General features: G+C 42.1%; 1 protein-coding gene across 1 annotated transcript; it reads right to left on the reverse strand.

The window, feature by feature from the left end:
* Nucleotides 1-15,032, reverse strand: CUNH22orf15 (chromosome unknown C22orf15 homolog). The gene is made up of 5 exons (XM_077461594.1): nt 14,818-15,032; nt 10,050-10,136; nt 7,270-7,392; nt 5,309-5,383; nt 1-445 (listed from the first exon to the last, which is right to left on the reverse strand). The coding sequence occupies exons 1-5, from the start codon at nt 14,840-14,842 to the stop codon at nt 300-302; spliced, it is 456 nt and encodes a 151-aa protein (XP_077317720.1). The 5' UTR covers nt 14,843-15,032; the 3' UTR covers nt 1-299.
* Nucleotides 15,033-19,537: the final 4,505 nt, after the last annotated feature.

The following is a 19,537-nucleotide window of genomic DNA, read 5'->3' on the forward strand; positions in this document are numbered from 1 at the left end:
AAATTATTGGATTTCAGTGTCTTTTTTAAAATGTTTTTACTGGATTTTTGTAATTTTTTTTTATTTTGTTTTTTAGAACATTTATGTAACCCTCTCTCTGGTACCAGTAAAGTCCTTGATCAGAAATGTTTTTGGTGGTTGGTAATATTTATGGATGAGATACCCTTTGTAACAAGCCCGCTTTCTTTAATATTTGTATATCTAAATAAACATTTTAACAAAATGAAATTGTCTCAGCTGTATAGCTTCCCTAATGACTTTAGATCTGTTGATAGTCCCCAAAATGTACACCAAGCTCTTCAGGTTGGTCGGCTCTTCTGCTGTGAAACAGCTCTTGGTTTTATAGGAGAACTGAAAGGAGTTTCTTTGGAGGCTCGCAATTTCTTGCTGATAGAATTGCGCAATTTGTCCCGCACATTCGGATTAGACAGCTTTTGTAGGCGCTCTGGCAAAGAAAAACATACATGTAATCTTCATCTCTGGAATTACATTCACCATTAGAATCTAAGAAGTTAGGATTCACCAAAATACTATAGTGCTCAATAGTAGGTAAAGCATGCCTTCCAATGATTTCAGTGCAGGGTGGACAAAAATAAAAATATTGTCTCCGTAAGCCCTTGTACACACGGTCGGGCATTCCGACAACCAAATCCATCGGATTTTGTCTGTAACTGTTGCATACACACAGTCGGACAAAGTTGTCAGAAAATCCGATCGTACTTAATGTGATGACGTTATTTCATACGACGGGACTACGTTCAGGCTAGTAGCCAATAGCTTTGGTCTAGGAATTTGATCTGAGCATGCGTGGCACTTTGTCCGATCGGAATTCTCTACACACAATCGGACAAAGTCCGATTGGATCATGTTGTCGGAAAATTTTATAGCCTAGCTGGAAAACTTGGTCCGTCGGATACTCAGACGGAAACAGTCCGATGGAGCCCACACACGGTCGGATTATCCAACAACATGGTCCTATCAGACATTGTCCATCAGATTGTCTGACCGTGTCTACAAGGGCTTAGGCTTCATGTACACAGGACGTTTTTACAACCTCTCCTGAACGATTTAACTTAACAGATAGTAACCCACATTTAATACGTCAGTTTTGCCGCATTTACATGCTGCGTTTAAAGGCGTTTCGGCGCATTTGTGTTTAGGCGGCCAAGGGAGGTTATGGCCGCCTAACAGGCACACCTCAGTATTCCAGAAGGTGGAAGTCCCTGACTGCCGTTGTCATTTCTGTCATAAACACGTGACATCATGATGTCGCATGCACTCGTGGGGAGACCACGCGTGTGTGCACAGCGTGAGACGTCTGGAAATGATTAGGGATGCCGACGGCAAGGAGATTGTTCACACAGGTTGCCAAAAAACAGAAACGGCCACCCAGCAAAATAAAAATGGGAGCGCAGATGTTAAACTACCCCCCCAAGCCAGGGTCTCCCCCCCCTTTTCACTCACCTATACATATCATGCCCCTGTGCTCTTTATGGTTCTCTTTTACACTAACATTATTATTCATGCACTAATTACCTACATTTATAAGATATTTATATAACACGCATAATACTCCTTTAGTGGCTTTTTCTTTGCTGCAGGTGTCGACCCCACGCGGTCTGGTGTGCCCTGGGGGGGTACATAAACGTGTGACTCCTTGTAAGTCACACTCATTGAGATGCCGTCTCCTCCTGGGGTTCTATCTGACCTTGAATCACGCGGGATTATCTAACAGCTTTTAAGGAAATTTCCTAAACTGAGGAAAAAAATAGTTTTTTGTTTTTTTTTGTTTTTTAAATTGGGATATTTATTATAGCAAAAAGTAAAATCAATTGGGTTTTTTCAAAATTGTCGCTCTTTTTTTGTTTATAGCGCAAAAAATAAAAAATGGCCGAGGTGATCAAATACCACCAAAATAAAGCTCTATTTGTGGGGAAAAAAATTATAAAAATTTAATTTGGGTTGCATGACTGTGCAATTGTCATTCAAAATGTTACAGCGCTGAAAGCTGAAAATTGCCCTGGGCAGGAAGGGGGTGAAAGGGCAGGGCCAGATTAAGAACTTCATGGGCCTGGTGCTGAGGATTTTGGTAGGGCTTTTTACAATAAATAAATAAATATGCAAACAATTTTTTGTTATAACAAATTAAATTAAATAGAGGGAGGGAGGCTGAGAGAGAGGGGTGAGGGGTAAAGGAGTGGGGATGAGAGAGAGGATGCGCATGGGAATGCGTGGGAGTGACAGCAACGCAGCCTGGCCAAGGCAAGTGACCGAAGGCACAGAACCTGGAAGGAAGACTGGGGGAAGATAGAAGCGCCCGGGCCCCGCCGGATTGATCACAGTGCAGTGCTGGAGGGCTCAGTCTGACAGGTAAATGTACCATAATGTGCTAATATGCTGTGCATACTCGTACATTATGGCATAACTTACCTCAGGGCCTCTAAAAAGTAGTAATGTTACTACCGCTTTAATATCACAGGATCCCAGGAGCCTCTCATGGAGCCCCCTACATACCCTTGGGCAATGACCAGGTGCATAGTTGCCAACATTTCAAAAATATTTTCAAGGATGCTTTTTTTTTTTACCAGTGGTATATTTAGAGTAGCTGGCATCCCCTATGTTCCTTCATACATCACAGTAGTAGTCATAAAATTAAATGAGTACTAATAATGTGCAGAACAAATATGAGGACTGAGAAGATTTCCTTTAGTTGAACTAACAAAAGTGTGCCCATTCTAGAGCTGGTAACATTGAGGATATTCAATATCATTTTAAAGAACTGTTTTTGTGGGTAAGAGGCATATGGGGAGGGGTATGGATGGTATAACAGTGGGCACTATGTACAGGAGTTGAGTGTGTAGGGTATGTCAGTGGGCAGTATGCATAGCAGAGGGATGTGGAGGGTATGGCAGTGGGCACTATGTACAGGAGAGGAGTGTGGGGGGTATTACAATTGGCAATATGTACAGGAGAGGAGTGTAGAGGTTATGCGAGCTGGCAGTATGAACAGGAGGAGTGCGGAGTGTATGATGGGGGCAGTATGTACAGGAGAGGAATGTGGAGGGTATTATGGGGTAGTATGTACAGGAGAGGAATGTGGAGAGAAAGACAGTTGGCAATATGTACAGGCAAGGAGTGTGGAGGGTATGACAGTTGGCAGTATGTACAGGAGAGGAGTGTGGAAGGTATTATGTGGGCAGTATGTACAGGAGAGAAGTGTATGACAGTGGGCAGTATGTACAGGAGAGAAGTGTATGACAGTGGGCAGTATGTACAGGAGAGGAGTGTGGAAGGTATAACAGGGGCCACTATGTATAGGAGAGGAGTGTGGAGGGTATGACAGTGAGCAGTATGTACTACACCCAAGAAGAGGAGGATTGGGGCTGCTCTGTGCAAAACCATTACACAGAGCAGGTAAGTATAACATGTTTGCTCCAACCCCGGGAGGTTTTAGCCCCTTAATGACCAGGCCATTTTTACTGCACTGTGTTATTTTAACTGACAATTGCACGGCCGTGCAATGCTGTACCCCCCAAAAAATTGTGTCTTTCTTTTCCCCACAAATAAAGCTTTCTATTGGTGGTATTTGAGCCTCAATAGAGCCACTTTGCTGCAGTACATGTACATTGCATGGTCTGCAGGTGGTTAAACAAAATTGAGCATTTACAATCGCTTTAAAGATTTTTAGATATTGTTTAAAAGTTAACTACACCTTTAGCAACACGTTACATGTTGCACCCATATTTATCCTAAGCAACCCTTTCACCCCCAAGGTGCCCCCCCCATGTATTCAGCAAAAAAAGAATGGGAATGGGAAAAGGAACATCTTGTACCCTAAAATTGTAAATGCTTTGCATGCCTGTACCCTAATAAATAATTTGCATGCCTTTAATGGGTATTTTTGCAAAAAGGGTTGCCACATTTTATGGGATTAATGTAAACACCTATAAGTGACATGGTGTGGGGACAATAGACAGGGCTACGACCTGCTATGTATGGTTGGGACTGCTGTGACCATGTTCCTCCATTGGCTATTTCTGTTTCAACTGTTTTATTTCGAAAAAAAATCCTGGAAACATTATAAAGCAGAGTGGCAAACAATCCTTGCCATGCTCCAATCATTAAAGTGATTGTAAAACCTTGTTTTTTTTTTCGTTAAAACAAAAAACAAAACAAACATGTTATACTTACCTCCTTTGTGCAGTGAATTTGCACAGAGCAGCTCAGATCCTCCTCTTCTTGGGTCCCTCTTTGCTGCTCTTGGTCCCTCCCTTCCTATGAGTCACAGCTCCATGTGTCCATTCATTTTGACCTGGCCCCGCCCCTCTCTCCCCTGATTGGCTGACTGACTTTGATTTACAGCTGCGGGAGCCGATGGGTCTCAGTCAATCATTGCTGGATAGAGATGGGGTTCAGGTAAATAATTAGGGGCTGCTGCTACACAGAAAAGGTTTTTTATTTTAAAGCGGGGTTCCACTGTCTCCAAGCTTTTTTTTAGAGGGAAAATGACAACGATTATTATATTTAAATTTATCACTCACTTGCTCCATTTTAAAACACTGCTGCTGCCTGTTTTCTGCTCATATAAAAACATATAAATCATTATGCTGCTGGTTGTCATCTTGCCTGTGGGCATGTGAAGCCCACAGGCATCCTCTTCCAGGACACTGTGCTGCTGATGGACCAGCATGCACCGCCCGTTCTATCGCCGATCTCGCGCATGCGCAGTTAATCCAAATTGGAGCGCTGACAACAGCTTAGGTTGCCATCACAACGGGCGGCGTCGCAGGAAGTCCCGCCCCATTGTGATGGCAACTGATCGCGTGATAACTCAAGCCTGGCCACCGCACAGACTCCTGGGAACAAGAAAAAAGGATCCCAGGAGACAGTGGGGCACAAAGGAAATATCGACCTAGCCGCTGCAACCCCGCCCATATCCGCAGCAACCCCAACCCGGAAATGGCCAGTAACTGAAGAATAAAAAAGGTACATGAAAGGTACAGGTCCTCATTGTATATCAGAGCTATAAATAATATTATAAAAAACCTTCTGCCTTTACAACCCCTTTAAACAATTCTCCATTAGATATTTCTTGCTAAATATCATTATTATTGTATGCTGATTTAAACTCCAATGACTACATCTGCACATTACTATTTTCACAGGACTGCTTATTGTATATAGTATATGCACTTTGAACACAATAATGTTATTACATATGTATATATAGTATGTTCTATAAGTTACTGTTTCCATCCTTCTATATGTGATAAGAATTTGAATGGTTGTTCATTTAGTTTGTTCTCACCTGCCAACTCTGGGTGACGTTTCCACAGGTTCTCCAACATAGATTCATAGCGGGCTTGCTCTGCTCCTTCCCCTCCTACAATTCACAAAGTTAATCATAGACAGCAACAGCAAAACTGCAGGGCACAAAAAGTGATCTGTGCATATAAAAGGCACCGCAGGGTATGTGCTGCCAATTTAGTCTGTCATTTCATGCCCATGATACATGCAAACACAAATCTGATTAGGCTAGAGGTCTTTTCCAGGTCATGAGCTTTAGGCACACTCATCCAACATTCCACGGTGTAAAGATGGCCGTACATTGCTTGAAGTTCAACTGGTTCCTGATGACCTGGCTGAAATTTGCTTCTTGGGTTGCCCTCCCTGACATCCTTCGACTCAAAAATCAGAGGAGCTGGGTGGAACGTTGTCAGCCGAACATCGACTGCATCCAACTAGATGCAGTCACTATTTGGGTTTTCTGACAGCTGGCAGCCCAGCAGGGTTTTTTGTCCATCCTCCACGTATAGCATGGATGGAGGAATCTGTTCGATATTTGGCATACAGGAATACAACTACTGAGATGTTTTTTTTACCTTAATACAGGGAATGCATTAAGGTGAAAAAACAAAAAAATTGTTGCCTTTAGAATCACTTTAAGGTGTAAAATATGTTCATCAGAAGGGTTTTGGGGATGTCTATGCTTATGCAAACACTGCCTCTAAGAAAATAGGTGTTTGTATAGGCACTTTATAGGGGTGCAGTGAAGGAATGGAGACTAAATCTAACACTTTGGGAAGACACTGTATGGTACCTGTTTTCATTCAAAATGGAGAATTTTCTGGAGATATTTTTCAAGACTCCATAATGTCCATAAAGTAGCAATATGTGTGTTAATCTAGATGCATTATAATTATTTTCTAACTAACACTATACTACACGACAGTAGTATGACTTTCATCCTACTTTTCTCTGCAACATCAGTCCTACATTGGTCCTACATTGGTCCTACATCCATCCGACTTTCATGAACAGGATACTACTTTGATCCGACTTTTCAGATAGTATAACTTGTCCTTTGACCAATCAAAACTAACACACAATGGGAGGGGCTACAGCAGGGGGCAGGAAATAACACAATGTCGGATGCCAAAGTTGGATGGTTAGGACAAGGATCCGAATTTGATCCAACTTCAATGATAGTCAATGGGCTGAAGTAGGATCAAAGTCAGACCAAAGTAGTGCAGGGAGCATTTTCAAAGTCGTACCGACTTGTGTCAGACCAGTTAAGACTTCCCCATAGGGAAACATTGATTTTCACACGTCATGTGACATGAGCTCCCAATGTCAGAGCGTTTGTCGTATCAGTGTGAACCCGGCCTCAAACTACTTGATAAAGAATATTGCTGATAAGCATATTGCCATAATAGGAACAGCTGTTAACCAGCGTTAATTTCATTGACTAAAACATTTTAGTCGAATAAATGAATATTGTTTTAGCCAACTAAAATACGACTAAAGCTAAAACAGCTGAGATTATTAAAATACGACTAAAACTAAAATGGCATTTTAGTCAAAAGACTAACATGGGACTAGAACTAAAATGGCATTTTATTCAAAAGACTAAGACTAAAACTAAATTGAAATTTGACTTCAAAATTAAAACTGGTGTGTAGTGCATGTTCATACCTCAATGTAATAATAAATAACATATTCGATTTTTCACTCCAGCAGTATATAATGAGTTTGCAAATTGTAGAGACTTGTTAACTAATGCATTACAATTGAACTATACCCATTAGATTTTAGACAACTAAAATGAGTTTTAGTCGACTAAAATGTACTGGAGATTTTAGTAGACTAAAACGTAGGACATAACAAATACTTTAAGGAGACTAATACACAAATCACAAGAGGAAATAGACAACATGTGGAACAGTAAACTTTGTGATTAAAAAAAACGTCATCTTTGTGTGTACTTACGGATTATTTTAACCAATATATAGCACTGGCGTTCCTTTAGATGATTAGTAGCAACTTCTTGGGAGCCCTCCAGATCATTGAGATTTATTAACATTCCTGATTCATCCAATAGATCTATAGAAACTATAGAAGTCAAAGTGGTAAGGCAAAGAAAAAATTAGGTAGGCATTTAAGTTGCCTAGAAATTGATTATTGAGTACAGCTTGCCAACCGCCTCATGCCGATCTACGTCGGCAGAAGGGCTCGTACAGGCAAACTAACGTACCTGTACGTGGCCCTTTAAGAGGCGGCCTGCGGGCACGTGTGCTCCTGCGGCAAGCTCCGCAAGTCGGGTCACGGGTTCCGCGGACTCGAACGCCGCGGGGATACCCACGATCGTCTCACGGAGAAGAAGAACAGGGCGATGCTAATGCAAACAAGCATCTCCCCATTCTACCTCGTGACAGTGTCATTGATCTCTGCTCCCTGTGATCGGAAGCAGAGATCAGTGACGTGTCACATGTAGCCACGCCCCCCCACAGTTAGAATCACTCCCCAGGATACACTTAACCCCTACACTGCCCCCTAGTGGTTAACCCCTTCACTGCCAGTGTCATTTACACAGGAACCGGTGCATTTGTATAGCACTGATTGCTGTATGAATGACAATGGTCCCAAAAATGTGTCAAAAATGTCCGATGTGTCCTCCATAATGTCACAGTCACAATAAAAATCGCTGATCACCAATACTAGTAAAAAAAAAATTGTAATAAAAATGCCACAAAACTATCCCCTATTATATAAACGCTATAACTTTTGTGCAAACCAATCAATAATCGCTTATTGTGATTTTTTTTTACCAAAAATATGTAGAAGAATACGTATCGGCCTAAACTGAGGAAAAAAATGTTTTTTTTATATATTTTTGGGGGATATTTATTATAGCTCTTTTTTTGTTTATAGCGCAAAAAATAAAAAACACAGGGGTGATCAAATACCACCAAAAAAACTTTTTGTCAGTTAAAGCGACACAGTGCCGAATTGCAAAAAGTGCTCTGGTCAGGAAGGGGGGGGTTAATCCTTCCGGGGCTGAAGTGGTCAATAAAAGAAAGCAATGTTATTTCTGGTTGCTCCACCTTCTTCTTTATTCAATAATAAAAAAAAATACCTGTATTTAGAGGCATGGAGGGCCCCCCCCCCACAAAAAAAAAAAAAATGGAGGGGCAACAGCAGTCACTGCTTCTGTGTTATTTTCTAGTGTATTGTATCTTTTATTTGCATTTGTTTTTATATCTCAGTTTCTTTGTATGGCTCCCTGTGGGGTATTCCTGAAAAGGAACATTTTATAGGGATCATGTACTGTGCTAAAATAGCGCCTGTGTAGCGCCTGAAAAAAACGGCCCCTTTCACTCCAGTGTGAAAGCCGGAGGGCTTTCACACTGGAGCGGTGCGCTGGCAGGACAGTGAAAAAAGTCCTGCTAGCCGCATCTTTGGAGCGGTGTATTCACCGCTCCTAAACCGCTCCTACCCATTGAAATCAATGGGACAGCGTGGCAATACCGCCGGCATAGCGCCGCTGCAGCGGCACTATGCGAGCGGTTTTAACCCTTTTTTGGCCGCTAGCGGGGGTTAAAACCACCCCGCTAGCGCCCGCAGACTGCCGCTAAAACGACGGTAAAGCGCCGCTAAAAATAGCGGCACTTTACCGCCGACGGCTGCACCGCCCCAGTGTGAAAGGGGCCTAAGCCAGCCTTTCTCAGTTTATTTACCATGGAGGAACCCTTCAAAGGTTGTCAGTAGGGAAACCCTACAAAAAAATGATTTCTATTGCTCACAGTATATTCGCATGATTAGTAGGTTTTAGAGAGTTTTATATTAAAGAATGGGATGTACTTGACCTCACCTCTTCTCTAGATATCCAAATTATCTTGATAATCATAAAAATTAACCACTTCAATACCGGACCCTTTCACCACCTTCCTACCCTGGCCAATTTTTAGCTTATAGTGCTATCGCACTTTGAATGATAATTGCTCGATCACACAACACTGTACCTAAATTAAATTTGAATTTTTTTTTTTCACACAAATAAGCTTTCTTATGGTGGTATTTAAAGTGGAATTAAACTCCACTTTTGAACTTGTACCTAAAGGTAGAGAAAAATGTGGTTTAAGGCTATTTTGGATGTTCAAGGTACCGTACAAAGGCTAGACATCATCTTTTTTTTTCTATTCAATAGGACGTAGGTACCACCTTTCTATGTTTTTATATTTGGCACTTCTTTTTTTTCCTTGTACCTACAGGTAAGCATATAATAAGGCTTACCTGTAGGTACAGTGAATATCTCCTAAACTTGCACTGTTTAGGAGATATTCACACAACATGCAGCCGGTGACGTCACCAGCACATGCGCTCTGAAGGGACGGCCTACTATGCAGGACCTTCAGACCTTCACCGCCTACTAGCACATTATGACAGACTTACCTGTACAAGGAACCCTCCAGCGCAGTGCTGTCACAGCTCCCTGACGCACCCATCTAAACATAATCTTCCTCTGGTTTTGCGGCCTCCAGCTGTATAAATGACTGGGGCGTGCTTACGTCACTCATGCGTATGGGCGGGGATACAGGATCCGAGTCACTTGCTGGTTGCATATGAGAACTCATACTATTTACTATTCATGGGCGTGTTATTTGTTAGTCTTGACCGATATACGTATATAAAAAAAATATGTACATGTTTTGCTTTAATTCAGAGGTCTACATTTTTTTTTTATCTTTGCCCGCGGGTTGGTTACTTACCTTCATTTCCACATTGACATTTGTCCCTCAAGACTTCTGATAAATTTACCATCTTGCAGTTAGGATTCAATAAAATCTGATGATCAGCTGAAACAGGATAAAACCCATGGTTAGATTGCCTTATGGTATAACTAAAACCACAGAGAATCCAAGTCTGAACTAGATTGTAATAGTGTATAAATTATACTGTATAACAAAATAACAATCCTATGTTACTATCCTTGGCCCACCACCTCATTCATTGGATTTCATTTTTTTCCCTTAAATTCCAGAGGCTCAGCATTACATGTATGCATTTACTAGCATAATATACATGCAAATGCAGCCTACCTAGCCCCCAACTCCCCTAGGCTGACTTCCATCCATCAAGGAATTCAGATATATGCATAAACTCTCCTACGAGCCAGCCCACTGCTTGCATCAAATTTGAGGGATCTTGAGAGACATATTTAAAACGGAGTTCCGACAATTTTTTATTTTTTTTAAGTCGGCAGCTACAAATACTACAGCTGCTGACTTTTAAAATAAGGAAACGTACGGGTCCAGGACCCCCATGATGCGGCTTCACAGCCTGGTTCCCTACTGCGCATGTGCGCGTCGCGCTCTGCGTCCCGACTGGTCCCTGATATCTTCTGGGACCTGTGTGTCTCCCAGAAGACAGCAGGGAGGGGACAGAGGAGGGACCGGCTGAATTTCTGTCCGTGTGTCCCGCTGTCTGTTCAACAGAAGCCTGTGTTCTGTCAAATGGTCATACTGGAAAACCAGCATTCAATCAGCGCTTGCATCACTTGCATTGATGCGGGAATCTCTTGGGGGGGGGGGGGGGGTTTCGCCCAATTCACTGATTTAACAAAAAATAGCTGTACATATATAATCTAGACTGGGTGTTGTGATGTTTTCAGGACGTCATGTACAGAACCCTGACAGCTCCTCCTGCCAGCCATGATCTGCCTACATTGCAAAGCACAAAACAAGGTATGTAAATGGTGTAAAAATGGAGATAAAGTATGTCATGAATGTAATGAAAATGGAAAAATGTATTTGAAAATGTAATTAGCATTTTGGGAGACCAAGAAAAGCCAAATATATGCAGATTAAACTTCACCATTAAAGGAGTTGTAAACGCAGAAGTTTTGCATTATAAAAATCCTTCCGTGTGTAGCAGCCTCCCCAGCCCCCCTAATACTTACCCGAGCCCCATCTCTTTTTAACAATGTCAACAAATCCCTCGGCTGTCCAAAACTCTGCTGTGTCAGCCTGATTGGCTGACACAGCAGCAGTGTCATTGACTCCCGCAGATATCTTATGCAGCTGCACAGCTTGCAGAAATGGTAGGTCTGCTCATGGTGCCTTCATAAGTGACTTAAGCTTACATATGTACAGTATCTCACAAAAGTGAGTGCACCCCTCACATTTTTGTAAATATTTTATTATATCTTTTCATGTGACAACACTGAAGAAATAGAACAAAATAGTACAGCGCACACATACAAAAATGACATTTAACTCCTGCAAAGCTATTTAAGACACCTGAACATTTTCAAAAAATATGGGGATTTGGTCACACCATATGGCCAACTTACTGTGTCAAAGTACCCCATTATCAGTGGGTCCTACACTATTCATAGAATGAAAGATCCTGCTTCTCTAAGAGAAATATACTCCTCTATATGGGAGAACTAAAGGACTTCACCTATATCACAGGTGGACACTAATTAATAAGAGGTAATGGGGGGGGGGGGGGTGTCCCATCCAAAGGGATCTGGTCAGGATCCATACAATAGACAAATACTTGGGAGGCACACCCTAAAACATGCATTAAAGATGGTGCAGCCATAAGACCATTCATGGCTGCACCATCTTTAATGCATGTTTTAGGTTGTGCCTTCCAAGTATTTGTTTGAACACTGAAGAAATAACACTTTGCTAAAATGTAAAGTAGTGTACAGCTTGTATAACAGTGTCAGTTTGCTGTCCCCTCAAAATAACTCAACACGCAGCCATTACTGTCTAAACCGCTAGAAACAAAAGTGAGTACACCAAATTGGGCCCAAAGTGTCAATATTTTGTGGGGCCACCTTTATTTTCCAGCACTGCCTTAACCCTCTTGGGCATGGAGTTCACCAGAGCTTCACAGGTTGCCACTGCAGTCCTCTTCAACTCCTCCATGATGACATCACAGAGCTGGTGGATGTTAGAGACCTTGTGCTCCTCCGCCTTCCATTTGAGGATCCCCCGCAGATGCTCAATAGAGTTTAGATCTGGAGACATGTTTGGCCAGTACATCACATATGCCATCAGCTTCTTTAGACAGGCAGTGGTCGTCATGGAGGTGTGTTTGGAGTCATTATCATGTTGGAATACTGCCCTGCGGCCCAGTCTCCGAAGGGAGGGGGATCACGCTCTGATTCAGTATGTTACAGTATATGTTGACATTCATGGTTCCCTCAATGAACTGTAGCTCCCCAGTGCCGGAAGCACTCATGCAGCCCCAGACCATGACAGTCTCACCACCATGCTTGACTGTAGGCAGGGCTGGTACAAGGATTTTTGATACCCTAGACATAATCTCATTTTGCTGCCCCCCCTTGGCTCCACCCCTGACTCCAGCACCTTTGCCCTGCCCATGTATACCTCACCCTTTTAATGAAGTGCCTATCAAATGCAGCCCACCAGCCCCCATCAAATGCAGCCTCACCAGTGCCCACCAAATGCAGTCTACCAGCACCAATCAATGCAGCCAAACGAGCGCCCATCAATGCAGCCTACCAGTGCCCATCAATGAATGTTTGCTTGCTTCCATTCATTCGGGATTCAAGACACAGACACAGTCCTCCTGTGCCGCTATGCCTCTGACACTATGTGTGAATGGAGCGGTGGCTGCTTGCTGATGCTGAGACTTATTTGCTTGCTGCTGAGAGAAGAGAGTAGGAACACCAGTGGCCGGGTGCTCTAGGCAGCAGTGCGCCCTAGGCGGCTGCCTAGTTTGCCTAGTGGTAGCACTGGACCCGACTGTAGGCAAGACATACCTGTCTTTGTACTCCTCACCTGGTTGCTGCCACACATGCTTGACACCATCTGAACCAAATGGGTTTATCTTGGTCTCATCAGACCACAGGACATGGTTCTAGTAATCAATGTCCTTAGTCTGCTTGTCTTCAGTAAACATTTTGCAAGCTTTCTTTTGCATCATCTTTAGAAGAGGTTTCCTTCTGGGACTACAGCCATGCAGACCAATTTGATGCAGTGTGCGGCGTATGGTCTGAGCACTGACAAGCTGACCCCTCACCCCTCCAACTACTGCAGCAATGATGGCAGCACTCATACGTCTATTTACCAAAGACAACCTCTGGATATTACGCTGAACACGTGCACTCAACTTCTTTGGTTGACCATGCCAATGCCTGTTCTGAGTGGAACCTGTCCTGTTAAACCACTGTATAGTCTTGGCCACTGGACTGTAGCTCATTTTCAGGTTCTTCATTTAGCCTAGGCCATCTTTATGTAGAACAACAATTATTTTTATCAGATCCTCAGAGAGTTATTTGCCATGAGGTGCCATGTTGAACTTCCAGTGACCAGTATGAAAGAGTGAGAGTGATAACACCACAATTTAACACACCTGCTCCCCATTCTCACCTGTAACATTGTAACACTAATGAGTCACATGGCACTGGGGAGGGAAAATGGCTAAGTGGGACCAATTTAGAGATTTTCACTTAGGGGTGTACTCACTTTTGTTGCCAGCGGTTAAGACATTAATGGCTGTGTGTTGAGTTATTTTGAGGGGACAGCAAATTTACACTGTTATACAAGCTGTACACTCACTACTTTACATTGTAGCAAAGTGTCATTTCTTAAGTGTTGTCACATGAAAAGATATAATAAAATATTTACAAAAATGTGAGCGGTGTACTCACTTTTGTGAGATACTTTAAATTTGGTGGGGGCTTATACTGCTATTACTTACATCTTTTTATTCTGTACTTCTGTTGATTTAAAAAGGTCTTTCAAATGTATTCTAGATTAGTGGTCATCAACCCTGTCCTCGGAGATGCAGACTAGAATACTGCAGTCACTGAACAGCAAATGATATCACCTGTGATGTATTTCAGTTATCTTGCAAACCTGGCCTGTTAGTGGGTCCCGAGGACAGGGTTGATGGCCACTGTTCTAGATAAAAAATCACTCAGGAAGCCAAAAGTACCCTGTTGGAGGAAAGGGGGTGTTGGAATAATATTGCCATAGTTTCTGACAATTTCACATATTTACACACTTTCCAGAAAGAACAGTACTAATCAAGGCAGCTTTTCTAACCCTCCCAATTGACATTCTCCAATTATTTGTTGCTATTGATTTCTGCAGCTTGCATGTCATTTCATTGTGTTGCCTTATGGAATCCCCTGTTTTTTTGTTTTGTTTTTGGGTTTTTTAAAGCTAAGTGACTTACTGGTTGATCACCAGGTGAAAATAAAGGAAAGAAAACCTAAAAAAGAAAACTAATGCAGCCATCACATTTAGGAATTGATAAGTTGCAATATAATGAAAGTTTGCTTTTTGGTTTAATACAGCTTGAAGTTAGAACCTGATTGGTTACTACGCACAGCTGCACAGTATTAAATTCCCCTCCACGATCGTAAAGTTCAACAAACCAGTAGTAACTATGATTAATGCCGATCATGCACTATACAATCCTCCCAAGAAATTCAATAAAATTCAAATTCAATGAAATCTCTCTCATGTGAAATAATTCTGTCAAGCTACGTACCTCCATATTTCACAGTGATAAACATCTTATATACTGTCTAGATGCTTCACAATTACGCGGGTGGTCTTCAGCTCCTACGAAATTATGAATTTCTTTGAAAATATGACTCTCCCCTGGTTTCTCACACTGAAGAGAGAGGAAACCTCCAGATTGTTGTTGCTGTTGTCTCTAACTGGCTCAGCTCAGCAAAGAGTGAAGCCTTTTGTCTTGGTATCTAAGAGGCAACAAAAGCATGTGCCAAGAAACCTCTAATTATCCTCTATGGGATTTTACAATGACAAGAGTAGACGGAACAGGTTTTACATCTCCACTCTCACTAAATCTCACTCTCTAACTATAAGAATGCAAGTAACGAAAAACAACAATTTCATTGTGGCCTTGTGTGTAGGACTGCGTGATGCGCATACATAAGCAAACTTGTCAGATACCGGGAAAAACTACAGTTTTGTAGAGCACACTAAGGCACTGGAGAATTTTTTTTTTTTTTACTTATTAAATTCATGCTCTGAATTAAAATTTTGAAGGTATTTGAAGGCAGGTTGTCTACAATGTCGGTTTTTGTATTGGCAAGTTAGTTAGCCTGCCCAGGCTGGGAAGGGGTTAACTGGATTCAGACTCCTTTCTCTGGCTTTTTCGGCCCCTTGTTTCCTACTGTGATATAAAAAGATGAAGAATGCCAATTATGAACTTTCACCTTATCAAGGTATGCCTGGGCAGCCTTAGTTTAGATAGGGTTGAGAATGTATTGTATTGTGTATGGTATTGACTTTGTCATGAGAAGTGCTCAGTAAAGTTTTGAAATGTTCTAAGCCTGGTCTGAAGTTATTCAAGGGGTACATGGTAGTATATGGCGTATAAAAAGAACAGGGTCTGTAAAGCACATATGGGGGTATGAAGCAAGGTCGCTAAAAAGGTTAACTGGGCAGGAGAGTTAGATTTGAAGTGCAGTGGCCAGGGGTATTCAGTAACTGGTGGGAAGTGTATAGCAGCCAGTCATGAAGCATTGTGCCTAGTGATGGCAGCGGGTCCTTAATGATCTTGCACCTGGCCACATGGTACGGGAGAGAAGGAGATAAGTAAGAGCACGCATTAGGTCCATGCTGGTGCTTGGTGGGGAACCGTTCTATCACTGGGAGTGAGGTGGCAGGGGTACGCTGGACTGGTTGAGAGGGCACGGTCTCAGCAGTGTCCCTCCTAAATGCAACATTCATCATCAAGACGTGTAGTGATACAGGACAAGATATTTCACAGAGGGACTCTGTATGTTTATTTTCACTGCACACCGTGTACAGTTCATCTCTAAGCAGAGTACTGCCATGTCTGACTTTAATGTGAAAACAGCCTCACCTGGTCCTAGGCTTGTGCACAAGAAAGGTACCTCCATGTGCAGGGCGATTAGGCACTCCCAATGTTCTTCTTCTAGACTTTCATTTCTCCTCTCATCTGGATAGATATGGTCAGGAGAATTTATAAAGAATGTCAGTGCTACACTTTAGGTTTCTATTGTGTCTGTTGGAAGCAGGTACCTGAATTTATGGCAAACGCCAACATTTGTTGTGCAGAGGAAAACTAAGGCCAGAGTGTCCTTACAAACACTTGATCCCTATTGTAGCCGATTTCCCTACCAACCATAAGGCACTCTGCCTGTCTCTGAACACCAAGTTACAGTTGGTCTTAATTACCTCCAGTTTTGTCATCTATGAACTGGAGGTAATCTTTTTACATTTAGTGCAGCCATAATGCCACTTTGTAGACTGAATCTTTCACACATTTTGGTAAAGCTACTGAAACTAGTGGCATGGGTTTTGCAAATCTGGTGAGGAGTTTTTAAAGGCACACATGCTTTATTGAATTCCTCCCAATGTATCTAAAACTAGATTTTGGAAAGATTGGTAAGGGGTTAGAACCCCTGTCCTTTTTTTTTTTACTGCTGTCTCCACTAGGGAGATTCACTCTCTCTTTTGGCCATAATAACCAAAATAAGCTTGAACCTTGACTAAGCCCTGTTCTTTGATATGCCATACATGCACACCTTTAATGACTAGGTAGTTAAACTGAACAGTAATGTTCTTATACTAAAGTAATAGAAAGTACAGTTCTTGAAGACATCTTTACCACATTTCCCTGAGAAAGTTCTATAAGTACCCCTGTGATAGTGCCTGTCAGGTAAGGCAAGAGTCTGTCATTGGCAGTAAATCCATAATTGGCAGCAACAATCCACCAAAGTCCATTTTATGGTAGCACAATTCTAAATAAATCACGGCCCTTCAGGGGCCCTGACTGGGCTTATGCAAGGGGGGCAAAGTGACAGAATGATGGCTACATCTTGACCTCCCAAACCCTTTTCCTCTTGGGACTCAAGGACACCCCATTTTATTTGATGTGACCGGAAGGGTACAGTGTTCCCCTGAAAAGTGTGGGAAAACCTGTGCAGCAGAATTAACCCTTGCCATTTAAGTTCCACCATCCCAACAGAGCCACTACAATTAACAAAATACCCATCTTAAATTGTAAAATCAATAGTAAAATATACAGTAGTTAGAACTCAAAGAAACGATAATAAAACATTTTAACACAGAAAACTCTCCTTTAGAACCACCTGCTTCCATGCCTTATTTACTTACCTGAAGATGTGCTGAAATGATATTTAGGTCTCAAGTCTCCTCTCCTCTTTTGTTTACATCTGAGGGGTCCTTCTTCTCAGTGTCCACGTCACTGCCTGCGTGACATGGACAGTTTTTATTGGTGGAGACACAATCCAGAGGCAGGGGGCCTTCTATAGGGGCTTTAGATGAAGCAGAACTACAGGGGGAGGCAAATGGACTGGTACACAAGACAAAATAACAAGCGGTCAAAATGATATAGACCCTGGGGCAGGAAACAAGATTTCTCTAGCAAGGAAGAGCTGACAGTTGAAGTTCTCATCTTGTTATGAGCCATGACAAGGTGTTTGCAGGACCGACCCAGGCGAAAGGAAAGCCATTCATTATAATGTGTTAGAATTAGATTTTTGCTCAGAGTTGGGTTTTAAAGTTATTTCCACTTTAGCAGCCAAATAATACATACTTTATATCTGGGATAACACCGACTTTATATTTGTTACATGTTCCCATTCACAGAGCATAACTTAGGCCTTATTCACATGATGTGCATACTACAGCATACGCCCATGTGAGGGCCATTTTTCCCGGCTCCGTTCCAGAGTTTCAGAATCACTGTTCCAGAACAAACATAGATAAGGAATTCTAATGCCCCGTACACACGATCTGACTTTCTGCCAACAAAACTGTGGATTTTTGTTCGAAGGTTGTTGGCTCAAACTAGTCTTGCATACACCTGTTGGCCAACAATTCCGAATGTGGGAACGCGGTGATGTACAAGACATACAACGAGCCAAGAAAATTAAGTTCAATAGCCAGTGTGGCTCCTTCTGCTTGATTCCGAGCATGCATAAACTTTTGTGCGACGGAATTGTGTACACACGAACGGACTTTCCGACAACAAGTTTTGTTGGCGGAAAATTTGAGAACCCGCTAGCAAACATTTGTTGGCAGAAAATCCGACAGCAAATGTTCGATGGAGCATACACACAGTCGGACTTTCTGACAACAAGCTCACATCCAACATTTCCCGTTGGAAAATCCAACCGTGTGTACGTGGCATTACACTTTTCTGACACTCACGCAGCATGCTTCTTCTAAAGCCTCATACACACGATCGGACTTTGTACAAACTTTAACATGGACTTTTGTACAAAGGGCGTTGGCCATAAGTTTGTATTGCATACACACAATCTGACTTTTTAGGCAACAAACACGAACGTAGTGACGTTTCAATGTACTGACGACACTTCAAAAGAGGACGTTCAATTACTCCAGCGCCACCTTTGGTCAACTTCTGTATTGTTGTCTGATCTTTTGCGTTGGTTCTGAGCATGCGTGTTTGTACTTTCTACAAAAGTCAGATAGTTTTCTGTACACACGATCAGACTTTGCGACATCGGACTTATGTTGTCAAAAAGTTTGTCCTTTCGCACAGCCAACAAAAGTCAGATGAAAACCGCAAAATATGGTCCGATGGAGCGTACACAAGGTCGGATGTTGCCCCAAAACAGCTACTTTGCATGTTTGTTGTCAAAAAGTCCGATCGTGGGCACGGACCTTTCGTTTATGACTCAAAAATGTTAAAGCCAGACATTGCGAGGCAAATAGTATTTTCAGAGGGAAACCACCTACAGGTAAAGGAAACTCACCTGCTGCTACCAGTAAGGATTAATGGTAATTTTAAATATTTGTGTGAACTTTTGACTTTAAAAACTTTATAAGAACATACAACCAATTTTACCAGAATATTTTAACCTTTTCTTTGCCATGGCTTCTTTTACCTGCATCCATCATTCAGCACCACAGAGGTACTAATGCTATGAATATCTTTATGGTATAGGAAAAGTGATGTGTGGTAACAAAGTGGTTACGTGAGTGTCATGAGGAAGGCGTAGGACCATGTATCATGCTATTTATCAATATCACGCTTAAATCTACGAATCTACTCTTGCTTTGCATATGGGACCAAGAACCCCCTATATATTAAAGCTAAGTAATAGTTACACCCAGTAAGCTCAGCTTTGTAAGTCTAGTGTTAGGAGGTTTAGTCTTTTTCTGCATCATGATCAGCTTGCACAAACTCTGCCTGCTGAGTATTCTAATAACTGGTAAAAGGC

The sequence above is a fragment of the Lithobates pipiens genome, unplaced genomic scaffold (assembly GCF_037356315.1).
Source record: "Lithobates pipiens isolate NorthernLeopardFrog02 unplaced genomic scaffold, aLitPip1_a1.2 Scaffold_3, whole genome shotgun sequence".
NCBI classification, from domain to species: domain Eukaryota; kingdom Metazoa; phylum Chordata; class Amphibia; order Anura; family Ranidae; genus Lithobates; species Lithobates pipiens.

What these genes read in the sequence shown, in the direction of transcription:
- CUNH22orf15 (XM_077461594.1), bottom strand. Translation starts at nt 14,842, where the DNA reads ATGTTTATCACTGTGAAATATGGAG. An exon ending in TATCACTGTGAAATATGGAG is followed by an intron (nt 10,137 to 14,817) that starts GTACGTAGCTTG and finishes ATCCTGTTTCAG; the next exon opens with CTGATCATCAGATTTTATTG. An exon ending in ACGTCACCCAGAGTTGGCAG is followed by an intron (nt 446 to 5,308) that starts GTGAGAACAAAC and finishes TTTCTTTGCCAG; the next exon opens with AGCGCCTACAAAAGCTGTCT.